General features: G+C 37.9%; 2 protein-coding genes across 2 annotated transcripts; one reads left to right on the forward strand and one right to left on the reverse strand.

The window, feature by feature from the left end:
- Positions 1 to 3,272: 3,272 nt before the first annotated feature.
- LOC110855311 (cuticle collagen 39) lies at positions 3,273 to 4,013 on the reverse strand. Its single transcript, XM_022103739.2, has 2 exons — positions 3,853 to 4,013; positions 3,273 to 3,785 (listed from the first exon to the last, which is right to left on the reverse strand). The coding sequence occupies exons 1-2, from the start codon at positions 3,898 to 3,900 to the stop codon at positions 3,402 to 3,404; spliced, it is 432 nt and encodes a 143-aa protein (XP_021959431.1). The 5' UTR covers positions 3,901 to 4,013; the 3' UTR covers positions 3,273 to 3,401.
- A 7,092-nt stretch (positions 4,014 to 11,105) lies between these two features.
- Positions 11,106 to 14,191, forward strand: LOC110855195 (endoplasmic reticulum chaperone BiP). The gene is made up of 7 exons (XM_022103612.2): positions 11,106 to 11,246; positions 11,722 to 11,743; positions 11,945 to 12,341; positions 12,400 to 12,757; positions 12,814 to 13,230; positions 13,291 to 13,434; positions 13,823 to 14,191. Exons 1-7 carry the CDS (start codon positions 11,106 to 11,108, stop codon positions 13,991 to 13,993), a joined length of 1,650 nt encoding a protein of 549 aa, XP_021959304.1. The 3' UTR covers positions 13,994 to 14,191.
- The last annotated feature ends 3,259 nt before the right edge of the window (positions 14,192 to 17,450 follow it).

Here is a 17,450-nt window from a genome sequence, read left to right on the forward strand (position 1 = left end):
GTTGTTGTGAGCGATGCGAGCCGTTTCGTTGTATTGTGACGGAGTGAATGTAATCCATACCTTTGTTTCCAGATAATTATAACTTACCTGTTTAATTATGCAAGTTATGCACGAGAAAAAGGATTATTTTTCGTTTGTGGCGAGCGAAGCTAGCAGCTAGGTTAGGTTATATTAAGAAGAAGCATAATAATAAAATTATACAAGTTTTAGATAAAACTAATTTATTGATGTATTTCAACAAACTTAAAAACAAGGTTTTTTGGTGCAAAAATAAAAGTGTTAGAAGTCTCTAAAACGTTCAAAAATGCAGTAAAAATGAGGTCCGAAAGGCTAAAACTTAACCAAATACACTCACCATTATTAGCTCACCCTGCGTAGCAGAAGAGCTATTGAATTCCTCCTGTCCGTCTGTCTGTCTGTCTGTCCGTCTGTGTGTTAACGACTATTTTGCATCAATTGATGCTAATTTAAGCGAGTTATTGGCATTCGCGGCCGACTTATTAGCTTCACTGACATCGAAAAATCCGTGACTTAAAATGGTGCCAAATAATTCAGGAAATAGATGCAAAGCGCACCGAAAGTGCAGAAAAACCGGAGGAAACAACTATAATTTTGACCTCATGTTTTCCAAGATTTGATGTCAAAATTATGGATTCATTTTGCTCGCTTATTTCATACCATTGGTGCGAAATTATATCAAAATTACCTGTACTATTTGTCCGATTATTCTGCATCATTAATGGATAATTATACCAAAATTGGGTATCTATTTTATCCGATTTTTCTGTATCATTGGTACCAAATTATACCAAATCATTATTACAGGGTGAGCTACTTCTAACGTTACTACGGTTTATTAGCTCGCCCTGCGTAGCAGAGCAGCTATTGAATTCCTCCTGTCCGTCTGTCTGTCTGTCTGTCTGTCTGTCTGTCCGTCTGTCTGTCCGTCTGTCTGTCTGTCTGTCTGTTAACGAGTTTTTTGCATCAATTGATGCTAATTAATTTGCCCCATCTGCAAATTTTAGGAAATGAGTAGCACCATTGGTCTCGAACAGGCGGTAACACAAAGTGGTGCCAAACAATTGAGAAAATAGATGCAAAACACACCAAATGTGCATAAGAACCTAAAGAAATAACTAGAACTTTTACTTCGAATTTGTCAGGATTTTATGTCAAAATTCTGGATTGATTTTTCTCGTTTATTTTCCACCGTTGGTGAAAAATTATGTCACAATTATGTATATCTTTGGTCCGCCTATTCTGCATCATTAATGCAAAATTATGCCAAAATTAGTAGCACCATTGGTGTCGAACAGGCGGTAACACAAAGTGGTGCGAAATAATTGGGAGAATTGATACACTACGCACCAAAAGTGCAGAGTATCCGGATGCAATTTGTCTCGCCTTTTCAGCCAGGAAAAGTCGAAATTATGTCAATTTTATGGATCTATTTTCCCTGTTTATTTTCCACTATTGATGCAAAATTATATCAAAAACATTACATGCACTTATTTTCAAATCATTGCAAGGTTACCCTGCGTAGCATGGGAGCTATTGAATTCCTCATGTCCGTCCGTCCGTCTGTCTGTCTGTTAACGACTCTTTTGCATCAATTGATGATAATTAAAGCGAGTTATTGGCATTTGTGACCAACTAATTAGCATCACTGGTATCGAACAATCCGTGAGTCAAAATGGTGCGAAACAATTGCGAAAATAGATGCGAAACGCACCAAACGTGCAGAAGAACCGAAAGAAATAACAATAATTTTTACTACGAATTTGCCAAGATTTCATGTAAAAATTACGGTTTCTTTTTCCTCGTTTATTTTCCTTCAGTGGTGCAAAATTATGTCACAATTATGTATATATTGTGTCCGCTTATTCTGCACCATTAATGCAAAATTATACCAAAATTGTGTATCTATTTTGTCCCCTTATTCCGCATCATTGGTGCAAAATTATATCACAATTATGTACACCTTTAGTCGGCTTATTTAGCAAGATTAATGCAGAATTATGCCATAATTGTGTATCTATTTTATTCGTCTATTCTGCACCATTGATGGAAAATTATGTCAAAATAATTCACAGGGTGAGCTACTTCTAGCGTTACTACGGTTTATTATTATTACTTTGAATCAAATCCACAACTGCGTATTCAACACGGTCATCCCGAACAAGCCGCACCAGAGTTTCGCTCCATTGTCGTCCTCCTTATTTAATTATCTGCTTAAAAATCTACTCCCTTCAAACTAAACAATTCTCACCGCTGCATGTTAAAAAATACAATTAAAATGCGGCAAAAAATAAATTTACAAAATGAACACAACTAGTTTCTTGGAAAATCAATCCAATTTCAAAAATTGTGAAATTTCAACTAATCCGACCAAACGAGTCTTAAAAAACCTCACTTATATGCTTTGTTTGTAGAAAATTTTTGACTTCCAGCTTATCTATGAAAATCGTAATTTCTCAGAAGACAAAAAATGATTTCTTTCCACTTTCTCGAAAAAGAATAAACATTTGCAAATGCAGATGCGACGGATTTCTGGCCGTTCTCGTGTCTCCTCTTTGTCTCCGCATGTCTCTCTTATGAAACCGCAGCAGTGATAGATCATTCTCAACTTTGCATGGTTTTCATGGCAATAAAATAATGCTGAACGAAGTATAACTACATAAATATAATTAGTTATTGAAGTCTTAATAAGTCATGCGTTATTAATGCAATAATATCATAAGCTATGCTGGGTAATCAGTATACTGAAAAATTAAATAATTGTGATAAATTATCTATAAATACCAAAACTAGTGAATGTCTAGTACTGAAGGAAATTTTAATTACAAATGAATTTGATATATTAGGATGAATAAAGTATGTGGTGTATACATTCGTAGGGTTGGTAAACAGTGCACTCTTACTTAGGGTATGTCCATAAATTACGTAATGCGAGAGGGGGGAGGGGGGAGGGTTTGGGCTCCAATGATATCGTGCCTAGGTTACACATGTTAAAGGGGGGGAGCGAGGGTCTAGAAAATCGCGATTTTTGTGTTACGCAATTTATGGATGGCCCCTTAGCAAACTGGTAGTAAACATTGCCGAAAAGCACAAGTATATGACTCCACCAAGATGGTAATGTTAAGTTATACCGTGTGGTCGTAATTCGTAATAAAGTGTTACCATACTGGTAACGCAAGTTTGGACACAATTTCACCCCCCCCCCCCCCCCGTAATGGATTATTATGAGAATATGAGAATAATGATGAGAACAATTGCACGAGTTGGAATATTTATTTGCCGATTTTATATTTATTGTTAGCTTTGTGGAACAAAAGCCTGGATTTTTATAACTTGATTTCACCATTTTAGGTAAGACTGGAAAAACAATTAAGATTAATGAGTTACCCTTGGGCTGTCAAGGTTGACGCCTGTATAGGGCGAGGAGACGTGGTGGATTGTCTACCAGATTGACCGGCTTGACCCTGCTGTCCGTCTTGACCTTGTTGTCCAGATTGACCAGCTTGACCTTGTTGTCCAGATTGACCAGCTTGACCTTGTTGTCCAGATTGACCAGCTCGACCTTGTTGTCCAGATTGACCAGCTTGACCTTGTTGTCCAGATTGACCAGCTTGACCTTGTTGTCCAGATTGACCAGCTTGACCTTGTTGTCCAGATTGACCAGCTTGACCCTGCTGCCCGTTTTGACCCCAATTTGGCCTTTTCGTTGTCGCTCTAGTTGGAGCCCTTTTAGTGGTCGCTCTCTGACCAGCAACGCTCGTAAACTCCTACCGATAAATAATTAGATCCCGACAGCGTATAAATTATTACTAGCTTAATTAATTTTGTACCAACCTGAGCACAAAGAGCCACAAAAAGTAGGATGAACGCAGTTCGGAGCATTTTCAAAAAAATTCCTAACTTTTTGGAAAAAAAACATGAAATATTAAATCGCCTTGATATGTCAAAGTAAATTGAAATCTACTGATCACCCACTGATTCACTTTTTATTGTACCTGAAGCAAAAAATAATTAACATGATAAAGTAAAGCGAGCTGGAATTATGAATAATATGCAATGACCATTTTAACCTAACAATGCCCACGGTTACATACATGTTAATCTTACAGATTTTATGAAAATTCACCAACAAAAACCTACTTGTATGTGGCATCTGTGTAACTTAACTTACACGAAATATGTAACAATACGCACGAAATTTTACTTGAAATGACATCATACGGAGGGTAATACGTAATTGAATTGAACATTCCAACATCTGTCGCGTAGCTTCTGTGCACTAAAATAAGATGAAATAAGCAATTTCTAAAGGTTAGAAAATTCTCGATTGACATTTTTCAACAAATTTATTCGAATTACATTAATAAATTAATACTGAATTTATTATTTCAGTTGTGTCAATTTCAGCTAAAGATTCATTATCTATTTGGTGCAAACTGCTTATTCAGACTCACAATGCGAAGGAACGAATTGCTACGCTCCGAACTTGATGGACTAATTTTAATTTGTTCACCATTAAAAATTAGCTTACCCGTATTTTTACGGTTCTGAGAATGCGAAAATTTAAGCGAGTGGCAGGAATTTTAAATCTTTTTTGCAGTCAGAATTTCGTGTTTAAAAATCACAGTAACTTTTTAAATTTTGGAGAGAATTAAAAAATCTAAAAATATGTATGTTAAGAATTACTTTCTCGAGATATTCGTCCTTCAGCTTTGGTAAATTTTAGGCTTTTCGAAAATTTTTAGAGTTTTCGCAGTTAAAAAGTTGTGTAGAAATTCGAATTAAAAAATATTTTTGAAAACAAAATTCTAAAATCCCGATGATATAATTCTGAATATGGCAAGTTTTTGGATTATTTAATTGGCGCCAAAATTTAAAAAGTTTTAAAATTAGTCCCATCAAGATCCGAGGGTAACACTTCATGCCTTCGCATTGTTAGATCATTATGAACTAAAATGAAAATCACGTCGAATAAATTATTTCGTGTGGCATATTAACTAGTTTTAATCAGTTTTGCTTAAACATTTGTATTGATCACTCCAGCATATAAATAATTAAAATTTATGTGACAAAACCGGGGCAAAAATGTACGTGCATAGTGGAAGAGTACGTAATGCAGCATAGTAACAAATTATTACTAGCTATTATTGCAGAGCTATTCTATAATTTTCGACATACTTACACATTCAACGTATTGACGTGCGCATGTACATAAGAACAAGTGTATGTACAAAACATTTAATGTGAACGCGAAAATATTTTTTAATAAGTACTTAGCGTAAATATCTTATGCAAATGCCTCAATAAATAGCTACATTATTCAGTAATAAAGATTTATGTATCGTCATTAAGCAGATTTTTAATATACGTAGGAACATACATACGTACAGTGAGAGCGTGATTTTTCGGGCTGCAACAATTTTGACGTAGGATACATTAAAACCCAGTTATCGGACCGAAATAATCGTTACGATTTCACTGCGAATCTTAACCGAAATGTCCCCAAGATATTTACTTATTCGTCGTGAATCTAAAATCGTAATGACTTCGCAACGATCTTGGGGACATTTCGATTAAGATCCGCAGTGAAATCGTAACGATTATTTCGGTCTGCTATCTGGAAAGTTACGTAATTTTTAGTACATCGTAATCGTACAAGAATTCGTAAACCACCCCCTGATGTTAAGGGCAGAACTGTGGGGACATTATTGGTAAAATAACATTTTAGGTGGGGAGGACCTAAGTAACATTGTAAGGATGGGAAAAACTGAATTTCTGTAGGGACATATTGTCCCCGAGGTCCCCAGGATTCCGCCGCCTATGCAGATGATGGTTTTATAAGTTGACTCATATTCTTGCTTTATTTGTGTTGAATTTTAAGACAAAAATTGGTAAAAAGTTTGTTTTCGTGTACGATGGCCTGACTGACGTAAAAGGAGTTGCTAGCATTCCTGGCAGTACAAAATTATCGGTAATAAATCGAGCCCATAAATGCATTAGCCCATTTAAAGATTTCCCATCATAAAAAAATGGAATGGTTTTATACGAAGAATATTGATAAAGAAATTTTGTGAAATAATAACAAACGGTTTTAATGAATCAAATTTGTTGAGATAATGAAAAATTACTTCCTTATGAGCATTTAAATATTTTATTGCATTTTTATCCACTTTCATGCACTTGAAAGGATTTTTGGTGGGTGTTTCTTTAACGCATTTCAACACTTTTATGCACTAATTTTATACAGGTGTCTTTTAACAGGGGAAACACCGAGGCCCGTGGTCGCCTTTACAAACGGCGAATAAATAAAATTCAATTCAACAGGAATAGGTCAAGATGATTAAATAATTCAATAGCGATTATTTTGATGAAAAAATAAAAGCGATGTGTTGGACAATGAGCCTCACTGTTCCCCAATACAACCAAAGGCGGTGGTGACAGAGCAGAATTTTAACCAGGACACATCAGATGATAAACCGAATCACCTGACCAGATAATAATTTTAATTATGAATTAAACTTGAAATATTTGACATTAATTACATCGTAACCCATACTTACAGTATCGACAGAAAGTCTTTCTACCCCCATACTCCATCCACGTAAAGCGTTATATTTCACGAGAAGCTTTATGGAATAAAATGCAATTTTGCACAATTACTTACCATGATGCAAGGTTTTCGAAACCATACTTTGGATAATGGGGTGGCAGAAGAAACGACATAGTGAATTGATATGCTAAATTTCAAACGACAAAAAGTCTTTCTACCCTCTTTAAACTTTGATATAACTTATTTTTAAATTTTGTCTGTTTTTTAACAGTAAAATTAGTATTTAGTGTATCCACCTTGAGCCTGTAGGAAGGTAAGGACACGTCTTGGCATCGACTCAACTAATGACTTGTCCAAATTCTCACATGAAAGCTTTATGGGGTCGTCCCGTGCTTTTAGGTTTGATGGTTTGTGATTAGCAATTTTGGGCTTCACAATTGATCATAAATGTTCTGCAACATTCTTGCCCGGTGACTTTAGAGGCCATTCCAACAATTTAATCTCATTTCGGGAAACAAACTCTTCAATAACATGACGTGTGCTTATAATTACCGTCCTTTTTGGAAAATATAATTATTTCCCAACCGTAATTTATTTTTTGATTTCGTCAAATCGCGATATAAAATGTCGCAATGTTAGTTGGAGTGCACGATACCGCTGATTATTTCAAAATTTTCGACCTGCTTCCAGGACATACAGTCCCCAACCCTTCGATTTCTTGCTTAATAGTTGGCATATAGTGCAGGGTCATACTCGCATCTCCTGGTCGTCTCCAGATTCGAGTGACCCCATCTGACCCTAACAAGTTCATTGGGGTCTCGTCCCTCCATAAACCTTTTTTCCCGTCTTGAATTGTCCAATTTTGAAGCTTTTTAGGCAATTTTATACGTCCAGCAATATGGGGCTTCGAGAGAAATAACCTTATCCGTGCAGCTAATGTGTTATACCCGGTTCCATTGATCCTATTCTTTGTAGTTCGCAATGAAACTTGTAGATTATGTTCTTCCCTCCAGTTGATTTTTGGAGCAGGAACCCTAGGACTTCGCTGGATTTAGAAGATATTGACGTGATCCACCCTTGCGGTCGTCATCCTTGGCTGTCCAGAAGCTGTCAAATTTGCCCATGTCCCAATTTTTGTATACTTTTGGACTAGTTTTACAACGGTACCCTTCTCCATAAGCAGCCTATCAGCAATCCGTGTGTGTCCAATCCCCTTATCACTAAATTTTACGGCCTTTTGCCTTAGGTCTGTGCTAAGGCGTTTTCCATCGATTAGGAGCTAAGATTTCTAACGTATCATTAAATTAGGATTACAAATGTATTTTTTCTCAAAAAATTATGAACTACCTTGTCGGCAGAGAACGACTCGACAAGAAATTTTAAGAAATTATACCAAATTTACAAAAAAGATCAGAAGGTAGAAAGACTTTTTGTCCCCGGAAAATTTGCATATCACGTCACCGTGTCTCAATTTGATTCATACTATTTACAATTCATTGTTTTTAGAAAGCCTTATGTCATGATAAGTATTCGTGCAAAACTTCATGTCACTAAATAAATCAAGATATATAACGCTTCATGCGTAAAAAGTATGAGGGTAGAAAGACTTTCTGTCGATACTGTATAATTTGACGAATTGCAATCTTATATAAATGATCGCTTCTACCACCGGACATATTTCGGCACGAAACTGTCAATTTCATCCACCTCCTCAGTTGAAAGTCTGGATTGAAATTAATTAAATTAGTACGGAGGGAAATAGTTTTTAATATAAGGTACATATGTCAAGTAGTTTATCTGGAACTTGACATCTCTCGAGCACGTGGCTTTGCCGCCCAGCCTGGGCGATAAATAAAAGACTTGTGTAAATTTACACGAGATTTTTCATTACAACCTGTTGGACACGACTGCTCAAGCTCAAACGGAATAACGTGAATTTGTTCTGCACGGAAGTTAGTTTAAAAGGATAAATAAAGTATGACTTAATCTTTTGGACGACAAATGCCAGGTCAGGATGGAGGCCGACCTGGCAACCGAGTTGACCGCAGAGGTCGACTCCCTCAAACATTTCTTGTCCCTGAGTGGTCAAAAAATTCGGGGAATTGTTCGTCTCTCTGGAACATTGGCGAACAGGAGTAATGTGGTAATTGGATTGAATAAACTTGAGAGCAAGTACTCAGTATGCAATGCCTTTACGCAATTTGGATACAGATGGTGAACCCAGCGATACTACACGACTGCTGAGTTTGGTTGATGCCATTTTGTCCCTGTCCTTCGCCGACGTCTGCATTTCAGGGTCGGAAACTACTTGTTTGGCCCCTTTCCCAACCTACGTCAACGAGGAAGACGACCCTCTTGGATTTGTGGAAGGAGAATTCCGCCCTTCACCAAGTCCACGCGACCAGGACGTTGAAGGCCCGGCGACCCGATTGAATTAATATTCGAAGTGAAGGAAGAATTGAAGAATGAAGAAGAAGACATTGGAATTTAGTTTGAGAGACTTCGAAGCTTAATATCATTTAGTACCTGTCATTCTTGGACATTTGGGTTCTCTCCAATTTCAAACTAAACTTCAATCTCGGCGGGGGCGCTCTCTTCCCAAATCGCAATTTGACTATGAAAAGTTGATTAAATTTTATTTTTACTGGGTTTGTTTCTGCTCTACAGATTCCTCAAAACTGTGTCCAGCCCGATCAGAAGTGGTCCTTTACCCTTTACCTAAGCCCTAGCATAGTTAGGCATAGTTAGGGATAGGACTAGGACTAAAAGGGAAATTTTAGGCAGATATTCCTTCAACTATTGAAGATAGGCATAAATTTGTCAACACAAAAGAGTGAAATACTAAAGAGTGGCTATCTTCGCACGAGATGTTCAGTTTGTATTAAAGGCTGGTAGGAGTCAGTGAGAATAAGGACCTTGTACTTAATTAAGTTAGTTCTGGTGCTAATTTAGTAATGTAAAAAAACGAATTAAATTGACTGAATTGCTAACGGGCACCTCCGGTGTTTAGGAGATCCGTCACGAGTCACCTTCTAATTTACATGGACAGTAGTTGTAATTAAACAAATTGATGGCTTGAACTTAAAGCATAATACGCACTTCATTTCTCATTAGGCGTTATCAATAAATTAGATCAGGCAAAAAACCCAATGTTCTTGATCACCCCTTAAACATGTGTCCAACACAAGCACGAGATTTTTCGAGCCATCAATAAGGGAACGTACATAAAATACGTAACTCTCGAGTGGGTTGAGGTCGACTATCTATACCATGTTAAAATTATTCTCTCGTACCGTGTACAGGGGGAGAAAGTGTTGAAATAATCGAAAATTCGCGTTACGTATGTTATGAACATTCCCGAAGGTTAGGTCGATTTGTGAGACTTCTACATAGACCGTTTTTCTATTAAGATTCAATTCAATTTACCTTTATTCAAGTGTTAGTCACATTCAGTCGGTCAGACTGGTTTGCAAGTTATAACACAATAAAAAAAATATAATCTGATTACACTAATTAAAATTGTTAAAACGAAGAAAAACACAAGATTGTTATGCATAGCAAAATCAGGGACAGTCCGAAGTGAGAGAAATAGAGAGACATAACCAGAGAACAGACTTGAAAAATTTACAACAACTCAACCAATGCCATAATAATTAAAAATGTTGATAAATACGTCATATCCCAAGTAACCACCGACCAGTCTGACGTCTTTAAGATATCTTAAGGATCTACGAATGTCCGCTTTTCGGATGTCTTTAGGACGTCTTTAAGATGTGTCGTATCTTATATAACATGGGGGACATCTTCAAGACATCCTAAAGACATCCGAAAAGCGGACATTCGTAGATCCTTAAGATATCTTAAAGACGTCAGACTGGTCGGTGGTTACTTGGGATTTAGAATTAAAATCATTAACAATACGGTACATATCATAACATTGACTTCGAAATGGACCTTCGACCTTCGAATAAAGATCTTCACTAGCTTGCGTAGCAATTTTGCAGATATAATTTCCGCTTTGACACGAACATTAACAGACTTGCTACAAATGTTTTCTAATATAGGAACACAACAAGGACAGGACCAATTTTTTGTATACAAAACATTGAAATAAGAAGAATCGGGCATAGTAAGGCAACAACGGTTCCTATGAAAAAAATTAAAACAGTAACAACATTGTAAATATCCTGCATTCCAATCGCGGTTTAAAAAGTCTCCCTTCCAACCGTGTACGTAATTCCATTTTGTACAGCTTGAGACGAGAAGTCACGAATGACGTCTCCACATAAATAACAATCAGGTCCGAACGAGCAATCGTAGTCCGAACTAGCAATCGTAGTCCCAATCCGTGTAGTCCAGGTTAAAGTACAGTTTTCGCCATTCATCCATTTCCCCATCCAAAACGATAATTCTGGTAGAGGTGTGGGCCAATGGGACGATGTCCTCAACCGTTCGGTCAGCAATAGGGGTCATTAAACCCGAGGTCGGCAACTTATCGTAGTTCAGGCTCAGACAAAAACACACAAAATTTCCAAGAATGGAGATGAAATCAATACAAAACAGCCAATTGAAAGGGTATCAAAAAGAACTTGCCGAATCCGGCACTTTACAGCGCCACGCAGGAGGAGTCCCTTCAGAGCGCGTACTAAAAGATCAGACTCCCCCTCTAATTCCTCAGGTTAGGCAGCAACTGCAGTGAATCCTCTTAAATTGTAGTGGCAGTCCTGTGAGGAAAGTCCATTCAAGTAGGAAAGTCCATTCAAGTGCAGACCAGGTGAGGTAGGAAGAGAAATTTCCTCTCAAAAAAACGAATGATTTTAAAACTCGTAAAGAATAACAAACGCAAACACCCCACTATGGAAACTTATACTATCGTAAAGAGGGGAGATTAAAGAGTGTTTTGATATAAGCACAATTTATAGATCGCAGCTTAATTTTTTAATTTTAGCTTTAAAAATATTTTAAACGGGAGCAGCAGAGAACTCGTGCTGCTCACTCTTCTGGACTTTTTTCCTTATTAACTCACCCTGCGTAGCACGGGAGCTATTGAATTCCTCTTGTCTGTCCGTCCGTCTGTCTGTCTGTTCACGAGGTTTTTGCATCAATTGATGCTAATTAATTTGCCCCATGTGCAAATTTTACCAAATTAATAGCACCATTGGTCTCGAACAGTCGGTAACACAAAATGGTGCCAAACAATTGAGAACATAGATGCAAAACACACCAAACGTGCATAAGAACCGAAAAAAATAACTAGAATTTTTACTTCGAATTTGTCACGATTTTATGTCAAAATTATGGATGCATTTTCCTCGTTTATTTTCCACCATTGATGAAAAATTATATCACAATTATGCGCATCTTTTGTCCGCGTAGGACTCGGCCAAGTGGCCGAGTCCTACTTGGGTGTCAATGTGACCCACGCTGTCGTAACGGTTCCCGCCTATTTCAACAATGCCCAACGACAAGCAACCCGAGATGCCGCTGAAATTGCGGGACTACACGTAATGAAAATAATAAATGAACCCACATCCGCCGCCATGGCGTACTGGGACCGAACAAAATTCGACCAAAATCAACGTGTCCTTGTCTACGACCTCGGTGGTGGAACTTTAGACGTGACTATACTCGATATCGACAAAGAAGGCTTCATGGTGGCGGCAACAAATGGGAATGCGCACCTCGGTGGAGAAGATTTCGAAAGGAATGTCGTCTCCTACTTCGTTTCAAGACTGAAGAAAAAGATAAATGTCGATATCTCCCAAAATGACGGGTGAGTTGATAAAATTGTCATAAATTATGGATATCTAAACTTTCCTAATATCTGGCAGAGCCCTGCAAAAACTTCGAAGAGAGGTCGAGCGTGTAAAACGAGTTCTATCGAAAATAACCCTTGCAACCGTCGAAGTTGAGAATCTTCTGAATGGCCAAGATTTCTCGGAAACATTGACACGAGCCAAATTTGAAGATTTAAATTACGACTTGTTCAAAGAAACTCTACTCTCGATTGACCGTGTCCTCGAAGATAAAGGGCTGAGCAGTGGAGACATCGACAAACTCATTCTGGTCGGTGGATCCACCAGAATTCCCAAAATTCGACAAATGGTCCAAGACTATGTTAGGCTAGAAGCTGTCTCTGCCACAGCGGTGAATCCCGATGAAGCCGTTGCAATCGGTGCGGCTGTTCAGGTGCGAATTCTGTGTGGGAAGTTGGTGTGATTTTTTAGAACCTTTAAATATCGCAGGCCGGAATTTTGGCGGGTCATCTCGACATCGTGGACGCGGACGTGTTGCCATTCACCCTCGGTCTGGGGATAAAGGATGACCAAATGTCGGTACTTTTGGAGAGAAATACGCCTATTCCAGCCTCAAAGACTAAGGGGTTTACGACCGTGAAGGATAATCAAGAGGTGGTTGAATTCCCCGTGTACGAGGGAGAACGCCCGTTCGCCTCGGACAATAATTTCCTCGGGAGCTTTGAACTTGGCGGGATTCTCCCAGCCCCGAAGGGCGTTCCCGACATCCAAGTCACGTTTTCTGTAAATTCTGACGGGATTTTGGTTGTTCGCGCAAAGGACGTGGCAACCGGGAATGTGAATGCTATCACGATTAAGAACGATCATGGTGGCATGAGTCCGGGAGAGATTAAGCGGAAAATCCGGGTGGGTGAACTGCAAATATTTTTGCCGCTGAGCTTGCACGTATTAAACTAATTTGAATAGGAGGCGAAAGACTTTGCCCGGGAAGACGAAAGGGTGAGGGAAGCTTTTGCCGCGAAGGATGACTTGGAGAGGGTTCTGGTTCGGGGGAAAAATATAATTGAAGATGGAAAACTGTCAGAACGGGAGGAATCTGCTCTTACTAAAGTATCGGCATACCGTCGCTGTTCGTGCATAATGAGCTAAGTGAAAAAATGGCCGGCTTCAGAAAGTGCCAAGTCGTTTTTCTCACCTTTTAAGGAGAGGCGGAAAAGAAATTAATGCTTCATCTTATTGCATCTGGACATTAATTTTATATTGATAATATTTTGGCGATCAATTAAGTAATTATCGGCGGGAAAAAACCATTTTGTACGTCGTGAACAGACATATAATTTTAATATAAAATCTCAATGCTCCCCAGAAATGACTTGGTACGTTATGAAATCTCCCCCTTTTTCACCTGGTACATTATGCACGAATAGCTAATAAATTCATAACAAATTATTTATTTAAACTAGGGAATCTGGTTGATTGGATGGTGATAATTATGTAGATAACTGCTGAGATTGAGCAGTGGTTCGCCGGTCAGGATACCCTTCAAGAGACCCACGCTTATCAAGAACAACTCGGAAAATTGGAAAAGATTCTTCATCCGTTGGTTAAAGAATTATATTCCGGCGAGGGTGAACAATCGGATGGAAATAGAACCCGGACAGAACTCTGATAATACATTTATTATTGCAAATTTCCATTTTGTTTATGTACATTATTGTATTTCAAAGTGTACAAAATGATATTTACATTGTCCCGAGAGATGGTAGTTGACAAATTTTTATGGTTAATCATCATCATTGTCACTAATTTCTAATATTACTTTGCCATACAATTTATATCATTGTCAGAAATTAATCAACGAATCGGTAAAAATATATTCCAATCGCAATTGGACACAAATTTTGTCGTTTTACATCGGAAGGTCTCAGATTTATCACTCCTGTTTAGTCTTGGATTGCGCCTTTTTGCAATATATTTGTAACAAGTCAGCTCATCAGAACGGACTCTGTGGGGCTCCAATGTCTGGCATTGACAGTCGATCTGTCCGGGTTTACTCGACCATTAGCACCCACCCCGTACCAACACAGAGCCAAGTGGGTATTAGCAAGTTTCCCGGCCAGGATTCGAACGCCAGGTTGCGTGGTGACACTCCTGCACCTAAGCTACTATGCTACAAGGCTTGCTTAAGCTATGTTTCGTGTTACTTAAACTGTCATACCTTGATAAGTGATATCTACAAACACAGAAATGGTAAATTCTGTGTCGAATTGCATTCCTGAAATTCAACGACAACTTGTGAGAATATGTACCTGGTTGGGAATAAGCTTATGCTTAGCGTAAGTTGATTCAATCAAGGTTATGTAATCCACTATTATCAGTAACATTTAATTCGTGACAATTAATACAGTCCAGTAGTGAGTAGGGGAGATTTTAAGGCTTTTGCTTCAAAAGTTTGGTTAAAATGTGTTCATTATTTCTCTTCATTTTGAACACCATTGAATAATTGGCTTATTGAATTTATTCGAAGGGTCTTTATTGTTATTGTAAATTATTATTATTATTAAAATGACCACCAACTAGATACCAACTATTACAAATTATTTAGTTTAGAACCAAGAAAACACTTTCGCAAATTTAAAGAATCACTATTTATCGGAAGCATTCCTGAGAAAATGAGCACGTCAAAAGGACTCATTATTATTGGTCCAATTTGGTCGACAACATTATGCAAATTTTTAAAATTCTAAGAAACAGCACCATATTCGAAATTCTTATAAATTTGTGAATATTTTCAATTTTCAAAATATGCCTGAAGGAGTTTACTGCATGTCAAGGGAAGGAAAACAACAAGTCTAAAATCTGACGCTTTGAAAAAAAAACCAAAAAAACTAAAAACCAAATCATAATAGAACAATATTCAAGTACATGATTTATTTTACTCCAGTTTGCTGAAGTTTTTTTAATTCGATGCTTTGGAACGATTGTTAATACACAGAGCGCGTCAACAACGCCATTTTAGAATCTTTTCCACAGTTTCTCATAGTCAATCTTTAAATATCCGTTAAAGTTTACGATTCTTCGAAATTTTAACTGCATTCTCACGCATAAAACCGGGGGATATTAAAGCACCAAAAAATTCACAACCCATCATTCCACAAAGTAATCGGTAATCGTGTAAAATGGCACCTAGCCCTCCATGCATGGTGCAATAAAGAAGTTAATCGCTTTCGGCGGACTTTTTTTCGACAAGTATGTCCCCACGGTAAAAATCATCTTCCGCGGCCACTGCTCCAATCCGGGTATGAGATGTTTTGCAATTGATCTTGCCCATTTTTTATTAAAACGAAGAGTATTTTAGTACTAGAGTCATACGTCCATAAATATAATGATAAGGAGTTAACTCGCCTGGGAGTGTGCCATGGCGGGTGGTAACTACTGAAAACCAGAGGGTTCAACTTCCACCATGGTCCTAGCAGTGCAGGACCACCCCCAGTTTTACTTTCCACAATCTTAGAGCCTCCATTTCCTTATTTTAAAGGACGCCGTCAGCACAAATCAGCAGGGGACGGTTTACATAGGGATGAGGAGCCCAGAGTTGAGAGACCACCACCAATCTTCACTGTTTCCGCTTCCGTGTGCAGGGTGAGTCAAAAAGAGGTTACCTTGTGAGTCAAAAGTACTTCACCTTGTCTCCCTGGTAACTATGTTTTTTCTATTTTCACTTTTATGAAAATTTTGCATTTTGATGAAGTGGAGATGGAGTTCAGAATGAAGTTATTACGCCAGTCTAATTCTAGTAACAGGGATGAAAAGGTAACGTACTTTTGACCACAGGGTAAAATCTTTTCGACTCACCCTGTATGTATGCCATACTTTAAAGATAACAAAGGCATGAGCGTAGTTGTACAAGGATACATAATTCTTAACGAGGACGATACTAGAAAATGATCGATGGACGAAAATAATTGGTGATTGATCCAAGAAGGGGTGGAAGGAGGGAGAAAAGTGGTCCATGGGAGCTGCACAGTTGACGCCGTTATGCCGAACTGTTGGTATTCGGCATACTATGATATTTGAAATTTTAGATTTTATATGGAGAGGTAGACCGTGTTCATAAATAATTAAAGGTTACCTTCGTAAGGAGGACAGTTATCGTTTTTCAAAAGTAACCGAGGTGCGCGAGGAGTTCAATTGTCGTAAAAAACATGTCATGAGATTGAAAAATTAATTTTAGAGAATTTATTTGCAATTTTTTAAAAATATTTAATGACAAAAAAGTGGATTTTTTCGTGACAAATTTTGGATTTGTATTACCTACACCAACCAATGTTGAAAATGTGATTTTTCAAGTTTTGAGTTTTTCCTTCCGTAAATCTATGTCCCCCTGCACCATGGTGAAGACCGCCTAGAAACGATTTCCGCGTTAATGCAAATTCCGATGTCCAAGTTACCGGAGCAAAGCGGCTAAAATATCCAACATACAGGGTGGACAGAAAATACGCGAAAAGGGAAATGTATTTTAAGGCAAAATCTTAATAATTTCCATAGCAAAATAAAACTTTTTGTTACTTTTGTAGCATTTTATATGGAAAACGGATTATTTTGCTCAAAGTTTTGCGTTACTAATGGAAATTACTAAAATTTTGCCTTAAAAAAATTCCCCTTGTCCGGCCTTTTCTGTCCACCCTGTATGTACAAAAAAATATTGAGTACACTATTAAGCTTAAATATTTAATTATTCTATTTTATGCATTTCCGGTAAGTTTTTATCGTTACAGTGCTCATTTGACAAGGTATCGACACACCACCATTAAGGTTTTATGGCTTTAAGCATTAATTTTATACTTTGGTAAAACAACTTAACCTTCTCGTAACCCAAGCAACATGGTGAGCGTGTAGGTAATAACGGCCTCAAAATACCTCACTTTCGTTTCTTGATTAAAATAAAACATTCGAAAATCAGCCAGTCCCACGTTCAATCTTAAACTTCGTGCCGATCTAATTTTTCTTCGCAGTAGTTTCGCATCCTGCCCCAAATTTAATCTTGTCAAGCCCCAGTTTCGCAACATTTCGATCGAATTCTCATGCACGGCCTGCGCCAATGGAATCGTGGCGTTTATAATGGC

The sequence above is a fragment of the Folsomia candida genome, unplaced genomic scaffold (genome assembly GCF_002217175.1).
Source record: "Folsomia candida strain VU population unplaced genomic scaffold, ASM221717v1 Fcan01_Sc012, whole genome shotgun sequence".
Taxonomy (NCBI): Eukaryota; Metazoa; Arthropoda; class Collembola; order Entomobryomorpha; family Isotomidae; genus Folsomia; species Folsomia candida.

Excerpts from the sequence above, each read along its gene's own strand:
- LOC110855311 (XM_022103739.2), bottom strand. The coding sequence starts at position 3,900 with ATGCTCCGAACTGCGTTCATCCTACTTTTTGTGGCTCTTTGTGCTCAG. Across the intron at positions 3,786-3,852 it reads TTGTGGCTCTTTGTGCTCAG|GAGTTTACGAGCGTTGCTGG; the intron begins GTTGGTACAAAA and ends ATTTATCGGTAG.
- LOC110855195 (XM_022103612.2), top strand. The coding sequence starts at position 11,106 with ATGGAGATGAAATCAATACAAAACAGCCAATTGAAAGGGTATCAAAAA. Across the intron at positions 13,231-13,290 it reads AGATTAAGCGGAAAATCCGG|GAGGCGAAAGACTTTGCCCG; the intron begins GTGGGTGAACTG and ends TAATTTGAATAG. Across the intron at positions 13,435-13,822 it reads AGGAATCTGCTCTTACTAAA|ATAACTGCTGAGATTGAGCA; the intron begins GTATCGGCATAC and ends ATAATTATGTAG.